The 17,730-nt window shown below is 34.3% G+C and overlaps 3 protein-coding genes across 8 annotated transcripts; all 3 read left to right on the top strand.

Annotated features, from left to right (window-relative positions):
* The first annotated feature begins 95 nt into the window (after positions 1–95).
* LOC128675912 (alpha-(1,3)-fucosyltransferase C-like) lies at positions 96–6,783 on the top strand. 6 transcript variants are annotated; one of them, XM_053755673.2, is made up of 5 exons: positions 1,029–1,159; positions 1,776–1,832; positions 2,403–2,811; positions 5,721–5,859; positions 6,188–6,783. In XM_053755673.2, exons 3-5 carry the CDS (start codon positions 2,433–2,435, stop codon positions 6,477–6,479), a joined length of 810 nt encoding a protein of 269 aa, XP_053611648.1. In that variant the 5' UTR covers positions 1,029–1,159; positions 1,776–1,832; positions 2,403–2,432; the 3' UTR covers positions 6,480–6,783. The 6 variants fall into 6 exon arrangements, with proteins under 6 accessions (XP_053611641.1, XP_053611648.1, XP_053611649.1 ...); XM_053755674.2 differs by having other exon boundaries at positions 1,776–1,844; XM_053755671.2 differs by lacking the exons at positions 1,029–1,159; positions 1,776–1,832 and having other exon boundaries at positions 1,851–2,811; positions 5,721–5,869; positions 6,188–6,315.
* LOC128675910 (uncharacterized) lies at positions 2,937–5,427 on the top strand. The gene is made up of 2 exons (XM_053755664.1): positions 2,937–3,005; positions 3,286–5,427. Exon 2 carries the CDS (start codon positions 3,287–3,289, stop codon positions 5,225–5,227), a length of 1,941 nt encoding a protein of 646 aa, XP_053611639.1. The 5' UTR covers positions 2,937–3,005; position 3,286; the 3' UTR covers positions 5,228–5,427.
* Positions 6,784–16,134: 9,351 nt separating the features above from the next.
* Positions 16,135–17,295, top strand: LOC128676073 (alpha-(1,3)-fucosyltransferase C-like; the record flags this gene model as incomplete). The annotated part of the gene is made up of 2 exons (XM_053756013.2): positions 16,135–16,610; positions 16,938–17,295. Coding segments are annotated over 2 exons (678 nt in total), but the record flags the coding sequence as incomplete, so codon positions are not given.
* Between the last annotated feature and the right edge of the window lie 435 nt (positions 17,296–17,730).

Raw genomic sequence — 17,730 nt, 5'->3', positions numbered from 1 at the left:
ATTACTGCTTTATCGCCGTTGCAGCAATAACATGTACAGAAACATGAATATCTTGCAGAAATATGTACTACTGTTGTTTATGTACGTACCAATGTTTGACACATTGAAACAATTTATATTTTAATATGTAATGTATATTTTTAACGTATGTTACTCACATAAACGATTAAGATTAATTAGTATGTAAAAAAAAACCTTTATCAACTTTTTTGAATTGAATTATAGAAAAAAGATTATTGAATACAAGAAAAAGTGTAATTGTTAGTTCAATAATGTGTCAGGTCGCGCATCAGCATAGATTACATAAATATACAACTTTATTTTTAAGCATATTGTGCATAGATATTTTAATTACATATTACATTTATATGAGAGGAGATACTGGCAATAAAAAAACATATTATATTTTACGATGGAAGATGATAGGTATTTATAATCCATTGCGTTTTTTGGGCACAGGATCAAGTAAGTTTATAGAAATGAACTGCCCATATCAAAACTGTTACGTTACTGACAACAAGAATTTTTTATTAAAGATAACAGATTTCGATGCTATAATATTTAGCGGTAGAAGCTCAAGAAAATATACTCTAAGTTATTTGCCTCAACAGAGATCGCCCTCACAAAAGTATATATTTGCACTGAATGAACCAGTCCCCATGTTTCTGACTTGTAATCCTCTGTTGGAGAACTTCTTTAACTGGACGTGGACTCATAAACTTAGTTCAGACATTCGATGGTCCTACGTACTAATATATGACTTGCACGGCAATGAAGTGGGCCCAAAACAAAACATGACCTGGCCTACGGAGATGACACCTATTAAAGATAAAAAAACGAAGGCTATATTGGATGGCAAGTCCAAGGCGGCTGCATGGTTTGTATCACACTGTGATACTTTTGGCCGAAGAGAAAAGTATGTTAAAGTATTGAAACCAGAGTTAGCAAGTTTAAATCTGATACTGGATGTGTACGGAGATTGCGGTAATTTATCATGTCCTGTGGGAGACAATAAATGTAATGAACTGGTGAAGGCAGACTATTATTTTTATTTCTCCTTCGAGAACTCTATCACGCGGGATTATGTGACGGAGAAACTTCTGACCGCACTGCTTAATTACGCCGTCCCTGTGGTTTACGGTGGCGCAGATTATACTCGGTAGGTAAAAGAATGACCTGAAAAAATACTTTACTATAATTTTTTGTCTGTAAATTCATTATACTCATAAGTAGTATAAATGTTTCGAAATAAGCAAAATATTTCCCCTTCTAGTCATAACTAGTATAAACTTTGTTACAAGACTAGCTTTTTACCGCGACTTCACTGTGCTTTAATTTTCCGGGACAAAAGGTACCTATAGGTAAGGTAAGGATGTACTTAAAACTACAAGTATACAAAATTTCAATAAGATTGGTTGAGTAGAAATAGCCTGAAGAGGTAACAAACAAACAAATAAATAAAAAGAGAGGTGTATGTAAAAAAAATAACTTTTTATTTAAAATTTGTTTTCTACAGCTATTAAAGTTTTCTAGAGGTCGATCGACGGACGAACAGTTATGTCGAAATTATGAAAGAAACTCAATATGTAAATAAACCCTTATTTATATATAGTTTTTCCATTACCATTTACCACCAACCCATACCGGTAAATCCTAAGATTTTCTGAAAAAACCAAAGATTTACCTGTATACGGACTTTTACAGTAACATATGTATTTATTTTATTTCAAACTTCTATATAACTGACTTTTATTACCGCTTTATCGCCGTTGCAGCAATAAACATATATAAAAACATGAATATCTTGCAGAAATACCTGTTGTTTATACCAAGTACGTACCAAAGTTTGAAACATTGAAACAATTTATCTTTTAATTAACTTAGAATAATGTATTTTGTACACGTATGTTAATACCATAAACGGTTAAGATTCATCAGTACAACAAAACTTTTATCAACTACAAATTATAACATTTATCAAACATATAACAAATTATCAGTGAATTATAGAAAAAAGATTATTTAATATAAGAAAAAGTGTAATTGTTAGTTCAATAATGTGTCAGGTCGCGCATCAGCATAGATTACATAAATATACAACTTTATTTTTAAGCATATTGTGCATAGATATTTTTGCTACATATTATATATACTTATATATGAAAGCAGATACTGGCAATAAAAAAATATATTATATTTTACGATGGAAAGTGATAAGTAGTTATAATCCATTGCATCTTTTGGGCACAGGATCCAGTAAATTTATAGAAATGAACTGCCCATATCAAAACTGCTACGTCACTGAAAATAGAAATTTTTTATTAAATGTAACAGATTTCGATGCTATAATATTTAGCGGCATACACACAAGAAAATATACTCTAAGTTTTTTGCCCCAACAGAGGTCGCCCTCACAAAAGTATATATTTGCAATGAATGAACCAGTTTCCTATTTTCTGACTTGTAATCCTCTGTTGGAAAACTTCTTTAACTGGACGTGGACTTATAAACTTAGTTCAGACATTCGATGGTCTTACATACTAATATATGACTTGCACGGCAATGAAGTGGGCCCAAAACTAGACATGACCTGGCCTACGGAGATGAAACCTATTCGAGATAAAAAAACGAAGGCTATATTGGATGGCAAATCTAAAGCGGCTGCATGGTTTGTGTCACACTGTGTAACTGATAGCCGAAGAGAAAAGTATGTTAAAATATTGAAACCAGAGTTAGCAAGACTAAATCTGATACTGGATGTGTACGGAGCATGTGGTAATTTGGTATGCCTTAAGAGAGACAAAAAATGTAGGGGAGACCGGGTATAAAAGTAACGGCGGGTCAAAAGTAACAAATGCGCTATAGGTTTGTCTAATAATCGCAACGCCGCTTCGCTGCCGTCAGGTGATAGCCCCTCGTACCCCCCTCAACTGTATTCAGTCGCCGCGAGCGCCACGCGCAGTGATGTTGTGTTAGAGGACGCTACGTGATTTTACGAATGAAAAGTAAGTTTTTTTGCATTTACTTGTTTAATGTTTACGTAGTATAAAATAGTGATAATATTCTGATGATTTACATTGTGATTCTTGATCAAATTGATTGTACAGTGTTATAATTCGTTTTTGTCTAGCCCGTTGCGTTCGAAGGTTATGTTTCAAGTTTCGACAAAAATGTGATTGGGTACAAAAGTAACATAGGCCTATGAGTACGAAAGTAACATGTTACTTTTGTCCCCCCTCTGATTAACTGAGAATAATATTTTAATGCATACAATTATTTTCACAGAATGCCGCGACATCGCATCAGAAACACCTCACGAGGAACTACTGATATGGAAGTTTACCGAAAAGCAGCTGAAGAGCATTGCAAGGAAGGCACAAAAATAAGAGCCTTAGCAAGAAAATATAACGTTTGCCATGTAACGTTATACAGATACATAAAAAAAGTTAAGGCAGGGAATACTAATGCAGTTGTTGGCTACCGTTCTGTCAACCGTGTTTTTAGTTCTGACGAGGAAAAAGCTTTACAGGACTATTTGATTGAATGCTCTGGAGTTTATTTTGGATTATCTCCATGTGAAGTTCGTAAACTGGCATACGAGTTGGCGAACAAAAACAAAAAAAAATTTCCTGATAAGTGGCATGACACTCAAATGGCAGGTAAGGAATGGTTGACGGGTTTTTTAAAGCGACATCCAAGCCTTTCTTTGAGGAGTCCTCAAGCAACAAGTCTGTCCAGGGCCTCAAGTTTTAATGAACACAATGTAAATAAGTTTTTCGATAACCTTGGTAACGTTATGGACAGGTACAATTTTGAACCAAAAGATATCTGGAATATGGATGAAACGGGGGTGACCACTGTTCAGAAACCTAGCAAGATTATAGCTCAAAAAGGTATTAAGCAAGTAGGTGCAGTAACCTCAGCAGAACGTGGAAGATTAGTAACTGTTGCGGTCGCAATTAATGCTCAAGGAGGACACATTCCTCCTTTTTTTGTATTTCCACTAAAGCGATACCAAGACCACATGATACGAGAAGGTCCTGTAGGATGTGCTGGAGCTGGCAATAATAGTGGATGGATGCAGGAAGCAGAATTTTTGCTATTTCTAGAACATTTCAAAAAACAAGTAAAACCAACGGTTGAGCAAAAATGTTTGTTACTGCTTGATAATCATGCTTCGCATATATCGATCCTAGCTCTAGATTTCTGCAAAATGAATGGTATAGTATTGTTGTCGTTTCCACCTCACTGCACACATAAACTTCAACCTCTGGACAGAGCAGTATTTGGACCATTTAAGAAAATGATAAATACCGCTACAGATAACTGGATGCGAAATCATCCTGGCCAAACAATGACCATCCATTACATTCCAGGGATTGTTAGAGAAGCATTTCCTTTTTCTGTAACTGATAGAAATGCCATTGCCGGATTTACCTGTACCGGTATAAGCCCATTTAATAGAAATATTTTTACTGCTGTCGACTTTGCACCATCATCAGTAACTGACCGTCCATTACAAATTAATATTGAAATTCCACCAACTGATCCATGGCCCAGTTTTGATGTAACGTCTACAAAAGAAGTTGCTTCAGAAACTTCAGCAGACGTTCTTCCAACATCGAGTGACCAGCTTACAGACAGTATTAATTTGTCGAGCAAATCACAGTCTGCTCAAGATTTACCGGGCACGTTATTTGCTGAAGGTAATTCTTCATTAACTACCCCAGCTTCCGACCAAAGATCTCACTCGCCAGTTCCAGGACCGAGTGGATTACAACAAATCAGCTCTTCTCAATCATTTAATTTTACTCCTAAAGATCTTCGACCTTTGCCACAAGCAGGTCCGAGAACTGCTACGAATAAAGGACGTAAGAAGCGAAAGACAGCAATATTGACGGACACGCCTGAAAAAAATGCAATTGAAGAAGAGTACAAACAAAGAAACAAAGCCAAGAAGACGGTTTTACAAGCCGAAACTGAAAAACGCAAGAGGAAATTTATATCCACAAAAGGAAAGGGAAAAGGAAAGAAGACAAGGAAGGAAGATAAAGAAAATAATAAATCTGATGACGAAGATTGCTTCTGTCTTGTTTGTCTAGAAAGTTTTAGCAGTAGCCGACCAAATGAACAATGGACACAATGTATGGAATGTAAAATGTGGTCACATGTTGAATGCGTCAATGATGATGAAAATTATGTGTGCCATAACTGCGAGTCTGAATAGAAGACTGATAATGAATGGTCTGATTAGAAATAATATGTACAATTAGTAAGCCTACCTAATAATTGATCTCAATACCAAAACTAGAATTATTTGTAACGAGGAGTTAAAATATTGTTTTGTTTTCATTAACTATTATTTTTTGAGCATAAAAAGGCATAAGTTTATTTGTGTTATTAATACAAATTTTTCTAATAAATAATTTGTTGATTAAAGATATCGTTTTATATTGATTAGAAACCACTTCGTCCTGTTACTTTCGACCCACAGCTTGTTACTATCGACCTGCCAGCGTGGTCGAAAGTAACAACTGACCTTTTTTTTTAAAACCTTTGTAAGTCCTACAAATTTTGTAATAACAAGATAATTCGATACTCTAATTAAAGACTATAAATGAAATTTATATATGCCAACTTCGATTTTATCCAAATTATAAAAACCAATCAGTAACCAAGCCGAAAGTACAAAATGTTACTTTTGTACCCGGTCTCCCCTAATGAACTGGTGAAAACAGACTATTATTTTTATTTCTCCTTCGAGAACTCTATCGCGTGGGATTATGTGACGGAGAAACTTCTGACCGCACTGCTTAATTACGCCGTCCCTGTGGTTTACGGTGGCGCAGATTATACTCAGTAGGTAAAAGTATGACCTGAAAAAAATACTTAACTATATTTTTCTGTTTGTAAATTCTTATTTCCGTTTTCATATATAAGTAGTATAAATGATCGCATTTAAACAATCGTGTTTACATACGTTATCAGCTATACCAGGATGTTTTGAAATAAGCACAACATTTCCCCTTGTAGTCATAACTAGTATTATCTTTATTACAACATTTGTTTATCGCCTAAGGATATTCTAATGTCATAAATTCTTCACATCGATACATTTCCGGATATGAATATAATTTAATGTGCTGTTTCATTTATTTGTACTATATATTTTTTTTGTCTCTTACAGATTTTTACCTCCGGGGAGCTATTTAGATGCACATAATCTTAGGCCAATAGAACTAGCGAGAACAATGAAGGAAATAATACAAAATAAAACCAGATATTATGATTTCTTTCGGTGGCGAAATCATTTCGTATACAAACACGGAGAGAACGCTTCAGAAATTTGTAACGTTTGTACTGCGCTCAATAAAAACATACCCACAAATTTAAATCTTCGTGATGGATTTAGGTTTTGGTGGGCGGGCGAGTATAAAAATAGTTTAAAAAGATGTATGAGACAACAGTTAACACCCTAACGTATGGATTTGATATATCGATGAACGTATGAGATTTTTAAGGACTGTGATTTGCTATCAGTTCCAGTGGCGAATTATTTTATATTTTAACATATTTTATTGTTTAGTTGGCATTATTTATTCAAATGTAATGTTATGGGAACTTTGTAATTATTTGACTATGTAAAATAGTTTAAATATGCATATTGTAACAAACAGTTTCATAGAATAAACTTTTCGTTTCGATCGCCCGAGTCAGCGCTACAATGTTGTACGGAGTTTAAAAAGGGCCACTGGAATTGTATGTAATAATAAAGAGTTTTAAAACTATTAATTGTGTATTAATACCTGTAGTAATAATATTTTTGTGTTTGTTTATGCTACGTATTTCTCTAAAACAATGTTGAAACAAAATATTTCAAAATCCTTACATAATATAAAACATCTGCCGCGTCTGTTCGCGATAAACTCAAAAACTACTGCACGGATTTTCATGCGGTTTTCACCAATAGATAGTGTGGTTCCTGAGGAAGGTTTCGGTGTATATTAGGTATTTTTATCTGAGGGAAGCCGGGATGAGCCGCTAGTTATGCTATATTTCACACTTCTTTGCAAAATTCTTATCATAAAATAATTGAATATTCAGTTTTAAACACTTGATTACTTACATATAAAATCAAAATTAAAAGTAATATATTAGGACAAATTACACAGATTGAGCTAGCCCCAAAGTAAGTTCTAGACTTGTGTTATGGGATACTAATTCAACGATACTATATTTTATAACATATACGTATATAGACAAACATCCAAGACCCGAGCCAATCAGAAAAAGATCATTTTTCATCACGACCCGACCGGGGATCGAACCCAGGACCTCTAGGTTCAGTGGCAAGAACCTTACCACTGCGCCGAAGAGGTCGTCAATATAATATTCTTTAAATAATAATATTCTTTAGCAAAGTTTTACCAAACCACGAGTACATAAGTTAGGTGTTACTTATGATGTCGAGTACAGATAAAATATATAAAGCTAGCGATTAATTAAAAACAGCTATTTTCTGAATTAGATAACTTAATATCATACATACAATTTGTCTTTAATATTAGGAAATCAGGAATAGCTGCCCCCGACTGTACGTACCAAAATTTAATTGTTAAAGTGAATAATGGTAATTATAGTTTTATCGTCCATTATTTTTACTTCTTCTTTTAATTATCTTATAATAATACCTATTATAACTTATGTTTACCATTAAAGGTTTAAATCCATCGCTAAAACAAAACTTAATCTAATACAAATTGTATGTTTTTTTCATTGAAATATAGAAAAAAAAGATTAGTGAATAATTACAAAAAGTGTCGTCACTCGTTCAACCATGTCTCAGGTTACGCATCCCCGCAGATTATATAAATATGCAATATTATTTTTAAGCATATTGTGTATAGATATTTTTATTACATATGTCATATATGTGAAAGCAGATACAGACAATAAAAAAATATATAATATTTTACAATGGACGACAGGTAGGTATTATCCGCTGCGTGCTTTGGGCACAGGATCAAGTAAGTTTATAGAATTAAACTGCCCATACCAAAACTGTTACGTTACTGACAACAAGAAATATTTATTAAATGTAACCGATTTCGATGCTATAGTATTTAGCGGAAGACATACAATAGAATTTGGCCAAAGTAATTTGCCCCAACAGAGATTACCTTCACAAAAATATATATTTGCAATGAATGAACCAGTTGCCATGTTTATGTCTTGTAATCCTCTGTTGGAAAACTTATTTAACTGGACGTGGACTTATAAACTTACTTCAGACATTCGATGGTCTTACATACTAATATATAACTTGCACGGCAACGAAGTGGGTCCAAAACTAAACATGAAGTGGCCTACGGAGATGAAACCTATTCGAGATATGAAAGCAAAGGCTATATTGGATGGCAAGTCTAAGGCGGCTGCATGGTTTGTATCACACTGTGTTACTCACAGCCAAAGAGAAGCCTATGTTGAAGTATTGAAACCAGAGTTAGCCACCCTAAATCTAATATTGGATGTGTACGGAAAGTGCGGTAATTTGGTATGCCCCATGGGGGACAACAAATGTGGTGAGCTGGTGAAGAAAGACTATTATTTCTATTTATCCTTCGAGAATTCTAATGCGTGGGATTATGTTACGGAGAAACTTCTGACCGCATTGCTTAATTACGCCGTTCCTGTGGTATTCGGTGGTGCAGATTATGCTCGGTAGGTTTTCTTTCTTCTTTCTTATGACGTGTGTTATTGCTAAATCTGGTGTCAGATTTTATTTAAGCCAACTTAAGACTACCACCATCTAGTGGCAATTTGTCGCATACACACTAGTGTACTTAAACCGTCAATCAGTATGCAGGCTTCCTCATGATGTTTTACATCACTGGAAGCAAGTGGTGGTCTATGAAAACTACTATACATGGGACAGATTATATACATACTCGTGTGTTCTGAATAGTTTTGTTATCGAAAACGGCTCAAATATCAACGATTGCCGACACGAACTCTTGAGACTTCGACGGTTCGACCAGCTGCCACCACTCGATTTGGCATCGACAGCGCTCTTTGGATAGACAGATAAAAATATTTATTTGCTAACTTAGGCTAACATGCTGTATGAGTCAAGAAATAGTTGCAGCCCAGCTTTATGTTGCTCAGACAAGCTGTGCAATCGCTTCCACTGCCACCACATTTGTGATGACGCGAATGAGCGTAATTTAACATGATTAATTACCCATTACGACAAGAGTGTCATCACGATATGATGATGCATTGAGCAAATTCATTTGATACATCAACATGCAGGCAGAAAAAAGAAATCTTTCACGACCTACTTACTATTTATTAATTTTTATAACGTTTACTACGCGGCAAGCGAAGTGGATTCAAACTTTTTGTTTTTGAAACAAGTGTGATTTCAATTATACTTTAATAGTAAATTTGTTGTCGATGTTTGAATGTTGAATGAAAATTTGATGAAGAACAATGTTCTAACACTTGCTGCTGCGTATCTAAATCTCGCTCTGAAAGCTACCGTTCTTGTGACTCAATGGATATGACTGGGCGCGCCGACTTAGCGCGACACACGCAGTATATATATTTTTAAAAAATCACTTCGAATCTAATTGTAGTTTTTTGAATAAATATTCTGATTTCTGAAACTAGATTGCATCAAACAGTAGGTAATTGCCGCTGATGCTCCATATTGAGTTTCTGGGCTTGACATCGGGCTTCACGCGTAGGTCCATGATAATGAGGTGGTGTTGTGCAGTAAGACTTTCACCAGGTATGATCTTGCAGTTGGCCACTTTGCTGATGTGGTGTCTTCTGGTCAGTAGTTAATCGATTTGGGTAGCGTACCCTCCGCTTACATAGGTGACAAAGTATTTGGACATTTTCTTAAATAACTAGACATTTATGGATTGGGTACTACGACCATAAGATGGTCACTGAAGCGCTTCACCTCTAAGATACCGTCCTGAAACTCCTCCAAGATCACTACGTCCACTCCGTTCTTGCCTCCAGGGGCACCGGTGTAAGATCTGCTGCCTTTCCATCTATTTTGGTTGTATTGTGGCTAATTCAGAAAACAGATGAGAAGTTGTTTTAACAGGAAGTCAGGTTTATCTGCCTCCGACTGTACGTACCAAGGTTTAATCGCTTAATTGAATATATGGCAATTATAGTTTTATTGCCAATTATTTTTACTTCTTTTTTTATTAACTTAAAGTAATAGCTTTTTTGAATCGTATGTTAAGCATAAACGGTCTTGAATAATCGCTAAAATAAAACCTTTATTGTTAACAAATTATATACTTTTCTCATGGAAATATAGAAAAAAGATTAGTGAACATTAGAAAAAGTGTCTTCACTTGATCAATCATGTCTCAGGTCGCGCATCCACATACATTATATAAATACACAATATTATTTTTAAGCATATTCTCTATAGATATTTTTATTACATATTTCATATACGCGAAAGTATATACAGGCAATAAAAAAATATATAATATTTTACAATGGACGACAGGTAGATATTATCCGCTGCGTGCTTTGGGCACAGGATCAAGTAAGTTCAAAGAATTGAACTGCCCATACCAAAACTGTTACGTTACTGACAACAAGAAATATTTATTAAATGTAACAGATTTCGATGCTATAGTATTTAGCGGCAGAACTACAATAAAATTTCCCCTAAGTCATTTGCCTCAACAGAGATTGCCTTCACAAAAATATATATTTGCAATGAATGAACCAGTTCCCATGTTTATGTCTTGTAATTCTCTGTTGGAGGACTTATTTAATTGGACGTGGACTTACAAACTTAGTTCAGACATTCGATGGTCTTATATTCTAATATATGACTTGCACGGCAATGAAGTGGGTCCAAAACTAGACATGACCTGGCCTACGGAGATGAAACCTATTCGAGATAAAAAAACGAAGGCTATATTGGATGGTAAGTCTAAGGCGGCTGCGTGGTTTGTGTCACACTGTGTAACTTACAGCCAAAGAGAAAAGTATGTCGGAAAGTTGAAACCAGAGTTAGTTAAATTAAGTCTGATACTGGATGTGTACGGGAAGTGCGGTAATTTGGTATGCCCCATGGGAGACAATAAATGTAATGAACTGGTGAAGACAGACTATTATTTCTATTTATCGTTTGAGAATTCTAATGCGTGGGATTATGTGACGGAGAAACTTCTGACCCCATTGCTTAATTACGCCGTCCCTGTGGTTTACGGTGGTGCAGATTATACTCGGTAGGTAAAAGTTTAATAGTAAAACGTAATATATCTACATTTTTGTTTTTGTAAATTCACTAGAATTCACTATAAAATGTGAGAAGATGTTAAGGGCTTAAAATATTAACACGAGTAAAATTCAAAAAGTATGTAAAATATTATATAATGTTTTAATGATTGTATCACTGTGGGCTACTTCTTTGATTTATGGAAAAATTGAAGATTTTGGTGCATAAAGACGGCTCTAAGGAAGACGTTCAGCATTGCCGCCCCATCTCCATCATTTCGGCATAAGCAAAGCTTCGAACGTCTAATACCTACATAATGCGATATATCCTATTATTCATAACTAGCTAATGCCCGCGATTATCTTCGCGTGGACTATACGACTGCAGTGAATTAAACATACAAAAGTGAAGTTGTTTGTTACTTAGTTAATAAACCAGCTGGACGTATTTTATTAAAAAATATTTATGGTTCGTCGTCATCGAAAATTAGGCATAAACTGTAACGCCTTCACCACGTGGTTCACCCATAAATTGTAATCCTATTTTTTTCTAGATTTAATTGAAATTTGGTATGAAGGTATCTTGGATATATTTCAACCTGGTCCTTTTTTTTCATCTTTTACAGATTTCTACCTCCAGGCAGTTATTTAGACGCAAACCAACTGAGTCCAATAGAATTAGCGAGAACGATGAAGGAAATAATAGAAAATAAAACTAGATATTATGATTATTTTCGGTGGCGGAACCATTTCGTATACAAATACGGAGAGAACGCTTCTGAAATTTGTAACGTTTGTACTGCGCTCAATAAAGACATACCCACAAATTTAAATCTTCGCAATGGATTTAGGTTTTGGTGGGTTGGCGAGTATAAGTATAGATTTCAAAAATGTATGAATTTATAACAGTTTATACGTCAATATAAGGTTTTACTATTTCGATGGATGTTTGTGTTTTTCAATAATTGTGATCTGATCATATTTCATAAATTACACAATTTATTTACAAACCAAGATACATAACCGTCTGTCTGCGTTCTATATATTAAAATTATATTAAAAATTTCAATTGTAACCGTAGATAACAGAGGGTCATCATAATTATATCCCAAATAATATTATAAGTTTTAACAATACGTCTCCGTACCATTCATCGTCCAATGGAGCTGCCGAAAACACAGTTTGTATATTTTAAAAAAGTTATTAAAAAAGCATTATACCAACGAGACATTTGACATTTTTTTACATTCGTACATATTGAGCAATTCATGAGCATTATCTCTTAACACAATTTCTTTGATTACTAACAGAACTGCGCTGTCACACCAAGAGGACTGCGGTGATTTTTAGTCAGGTTTAGTTTCTAGTATTTGTAAATTTTGAGCTTTCTTATAAAACTCACTTCGATAACAGACTTTTGTTACTACTACATCGCTGTTTCTGGAATAAACATAAATAGAGTGACGTTGTTATCCGCCACGCGCCTTCGATATTGGTGGTTTATGTAGGTACGTCCCAAGGCTAAACCGCATTGTCGATTATAATTTTAAGATCATTACTATTGCATGTTTCTTTAATGAACTGAAAATAGTAGCTCTTTTTCACTTTATTATGATGATTGTTTTAGATTCGTCTCTGAAAGAAAACGTTCACTGACTCGGTGCACGTTTGTATGTGTATTTTCACTCTAATATTTAAAGAAAAATATTAGAAAAAGCCAGTGTCTTCAATCATGCCAAAAGTCATGAACCAACAAAACATACTTAAATATACTATTTTATTTTTAAGCGCATGGCGCATAGACATGTTTACATGTGGTGTATATGTGACAACAGGATTGAACACTGGAAATAAAAAAATATATTATATTTTACAATGGACAACTAGTAAAATATATCCGTTAGATGCTCTGGGCATAGGATCAAGTAAGTTTATAGAATTGAGCTGCCCGTACCAAAACTGTTACGTTACTGACAACAGAACATATTTATTAAATTTAACGGATTTTGATGCTTTAGTGTTTAGCGGCGTAAGCTTTAGAAATTTTGCCCAAATGCATTTGCCCCAGCATAGATCGCCCTTACAAAAATATATATATGCAATGAATGAACCAGTTAATATGTATGTGTCTTGTAATTCTCTTTTAGAGAACTTATTTAACTGGACGTGGACTTATAAACTTTCTTCAGACATTCGATGGTCTTACATACTAATATATGACTTGCACGGCAATGAAGTGGGCCCAAAACTAAAGATGAACTGGCCTACGAAGATGAAACCTATTCGAGATAAAAAAACTAAGGCTATATTGGATGGCAAGACTAAGGCGGCTGCATGGTTTGTGTCACGCTGTATAACTCATGGCCAAAGAGAATTATATGTCCAAAAGTTGAAACCAGAGTTAGCCAAATTAAATCTGATACTGGATGTGTACGGGAAGTGCGGTAATTTGGTATGCCCCATGGGAGACAATAAATGTAATGAACTGGTGAAGACAGACTATTATTTTTATTTGTCCTTTGAGAATTCTATCGCGTGGGATTATGTGACGGAGAAACTTCTGACCGCACTGCTTAATTACGCCGTCCCTGTGGTTTACGGTGGCGCAGATTATACTCGGTAGGTAAAAGTATAATATGAAACACTCACTCTTTTGATTGAGCAGATAGAGCGTGAAGGGGTAACAAATAAACAAACTTACTTTGACATTTGTAATATTAGTTAGGTTAGGTTTTCCCTGAATATAGTAAACAATTTTCATCTTTTACAGATTTCTACCTCCAGGTAGTTATTTAGATGCAAACAAGCTGGGTCCAATGAAATTAGCGAGAATGATGAAGGAAATAATTGAAAATAAAACTAGATATTATGCCTTTTTTCGTTGGCGAAACCATTTCGTATACAAATACGGAGAGAAAACTACTGAAATTTGTAACGTTTGTACAGCACTCAATGAAAACACACCCACTAATTTATTGCTTCGTGATGGATTTAGGCTTTGGTGGGCTGGCGAGCAAAGCTATAGATTAAAAAATTGTATGAATTTTTAACCTAATATAAGGTTTTACTGTTTCAATTGATGTTTTTATTGTCCAATGAGTGTGATTGGTTTTCAATTATGGTGGCGAATTTTATTTTCAGTTTTAGTTAATAATAATTCATGACTTATCAATTACAACATACAAACATAAGAGAACTTTCTTCTTATTTGATGATACGAATGCTTTATGTAACAAAAATAATAAAACTGGTGTTTCAGTGTTTTTACGAATTCTGTTTAAACTGGGGTTAAAAGGGGTCGAGAAGAACCAAGTCAACAAATTCATTATCACGGAACTGAAACCAAAAAAATGAATGAACGAACGAAGGAACAAACTAACAAACAACTACTTTTACATTTATAATATTAGTTGTTAGGTCTTGTTAGGACCAGTTATTGCCTGAAGAAGCCTATATTGGACCTCATGTTAGATATATAAAATTTTATCAAAATTGGCCAAGTGTACAATTTGCATTTTTGATATTAGTAAAGTTTTATTGACATAACTATTATCAATTATCAATATCAAATTTGTACCGCATAGTAACATATTTTTATCTGGTTAAGGTCATCTAAAGAACGTGCAAATATGGAGTTTTTATCTCCAAATACAAAGAAATTTTCAAAGGCTTTCTCATTTGAACTATTGAGTAGCAGGAGGCACAGGGGACTGAGCATTAAGCAATTCGCGAGCATTATCTTTTCAATACAACAATTCTTTGTTTTTGACTGCGGTCATTTATAATCAAAAGGTTTAGTCTCTAGCGTTTGTATTGTTTGAGCTTTTTTATAAAACTAATTGAGTTTTAAGCTTAACAGACTTTTGTTACTACTTCATCGCTGTTTTTGGAATAAACATGAATAGAATAACGTTGATATCTGCCACGCGCCGTCGATATTGGAGGTTTATGTACATTTCAAGGCTAAATTGTAATGTCGATTATAATTTTAATGATCATTGCTTTCGCATGTTTCTTTAATGAACTGCAAATAGTAGCTATTTTAATTTATTATAATGAATGTTTTACATTCGTCTCTGAACGAAAACATTTATTAACGAGTGTCATGTGTGTATATATATTTTCACTCTAATATTTGAAGAAAATATATTAAATATTAGAGAAATACAGTATATTCAGTCACATCATGTATCAACAAAACTTACTTAAATATACTATATTATTTTTAAGCGCATTGTGTAAAGATATTTTTATATGTAATGTATACGTAGCAGCAGACAGCAGAATTGGACACTAACAATAACAAAATATATTATGTTTACAATGGAGTACTACTCATATAATTTATCCATTAGATGTTTTGGGCACAGGATCAAGTAAGTTTACAGAATTGAACTGCCCATATCAAAACTGTTACGTTACTGGCAACAGAACATATTTATTAAATGTAAAAGACTTTGATGCTATAGTGTTTAATGGCATAAGCTTTAGAAAATTTGGCCTAATGCATTTACCCCAAAATAGAACGTCCTCACAAAAATATATATTTGCAATGAATGAACCAGTTCTAATGTATATGTCTTGTAATTCTCTGTTGGAGGACTTATTACTTATTTTTACTTATTTCGACGACCTCGGTGGCGCAGTGGTAAAGTGCTTGCCTCTGAACCAAGAGGTCCCGGGTTCGATCCCCGGTCGGGTCATGATGGAAAATGATCTTTTTCTGATTGGCCTGGGTCTTGGATGTTTATCTATATATGTATTTGTTATAAAATATAGTAGGCATCGTTGAGTTAGTATCCCATAACACAAGTCTCGAACTTACTTTGGGGCTAGCTCAATCTGTGTGATTTGTCCTGATATATTTATTTATTTATTTTTTTATTTAACTGGACGTGGACTTATAAACTTAGTTCAGACATTCGATGGTCTTACATACTAATATATGATTTGGAGGGCAATGAATTGGGCCCAAAACTAGACATGAACTGGTCTACGGAAATGAAACCTATTCAAGATACGAAAACGAAGGCTATATTGAATGGCAAAACTAAGACTGCTGCGTGGTTTGTATCACACTGTAAAACTAATGGCCAAAGAGAAAAGTATGTCCATAAGTTGAAACCAGAGTTAGCTAAATTAAATCTTATACTGGACGTGTACGGGAAGTGCGGTAATTTGGTATGCCCCATGGGAGACAATAAATGTAATGAACTGGTGAAGACAGACTATTATTTTTATTTGTCCTTTGAGAACTCTATCGCGTGGGATTATGTGACGGAGAAACTTCTGACCGCACTGCTTAATTACGCCGTCCCTGTGGTTTACGGTGGTGCAGATTATTCTCGGTAGGTAAAAGTTTAATAACTGATGATGAGATGTAACTACATTTTTGTGTCTGTACACTACTGTCACAGTTGTTCGTATTCTAATAAATAGTATAAATGCAATAAATTAAATTACGTATTATATGTTCCACATCAGATGTTGAAGATTTTAAATGTTCATACGTTTTAAGTAGATAATGTAACTAAAATATTTTATCTATTTGTTTATGAAACTTTAATTTTCCAAGTAAAAATTAATATAAACAAATGGCGAACTTTATACTAAAAACATTATCTCCCAGCAAATGATGTATCCCTTTAGTTACAAAATTTTCATATTTTTTTTAGATTTCTACCTCCCGGCAGTTATTTAAACGCTAACGAGCTAAATCCAAAGGAACTAGCGAGAACGATGAAGGAAATAATACAAAATAAAACCAGATATTATGTTTTTTTTCGGTGGCGGAATCATTACGTATACAAATACGGAGAGAACGCTTCAGAAATTTGTAACGTTTGTACTGCGCTCAATAGAGACCCAATAATTTAAATCTTCGTGATGGATTTAGACTTTGGTGGGCTGGCGAGTATAGATTTAAATTAGGAGGATGCATGAAACTATATTAACTTATGGATTTGTTATTTCGATGAATGTATGAGATTTTTAACAAGTGTGATTTGTTGTCAGTTCCGATAGCGAATTATATTAAATTTACTTGATGGTAAATAATTGTTTATCGCTCAATTTGGCATTACTTGTAAATGTAATGTTAAGGGAATTTAAATTGTTTGACGGTGTGAAGTATGCAGTTGAAATATGTATATAAACTATTTCAAAATCACTTTTAGGAGTATCCTTGGTTCTGATACCAAGGATACTCGATCACCCGAGTCCACGTCCTATAATATTTTAAATGAAATTTATAGTGCCACCGGAATTGTATATAAATGACCGAGCGAGCGTAGCGAGCGAGTTCCCAGTTTCAGTTTGGCTAAAAGTGGTTTCGTATGACTGTGTGTTCTCCTCTAGAGGTCGCATTTCTCAACCGATTCCCGTGAAATTTTGGAAGCAGGTTCGAAAAACATGAAAATTGATTGTCTAGACAATTTTTTGGAAATTTGGCACAAATGGCCTAAGCGC

Source organism: Plodia interpunctella, chromosome 15 (genome assembly GCF_027563975.2).
Source record: "Plodia interpunctella isolate USDA-ARS_2022_Savannah chromosome 15, ilPloInte3.2, whole genome shotgun sequence".
Classification (NCBI taxonomy): domain Eukaryota; kingdom Metazoa; phylum Arthropoda; class Insecta; order Lepidoptera; family Pyralidae; genus Plodia; species Plodia interpunctella.
This window is presented reverse-complemented; position numbering and strand designations above follow the sequence as displayed.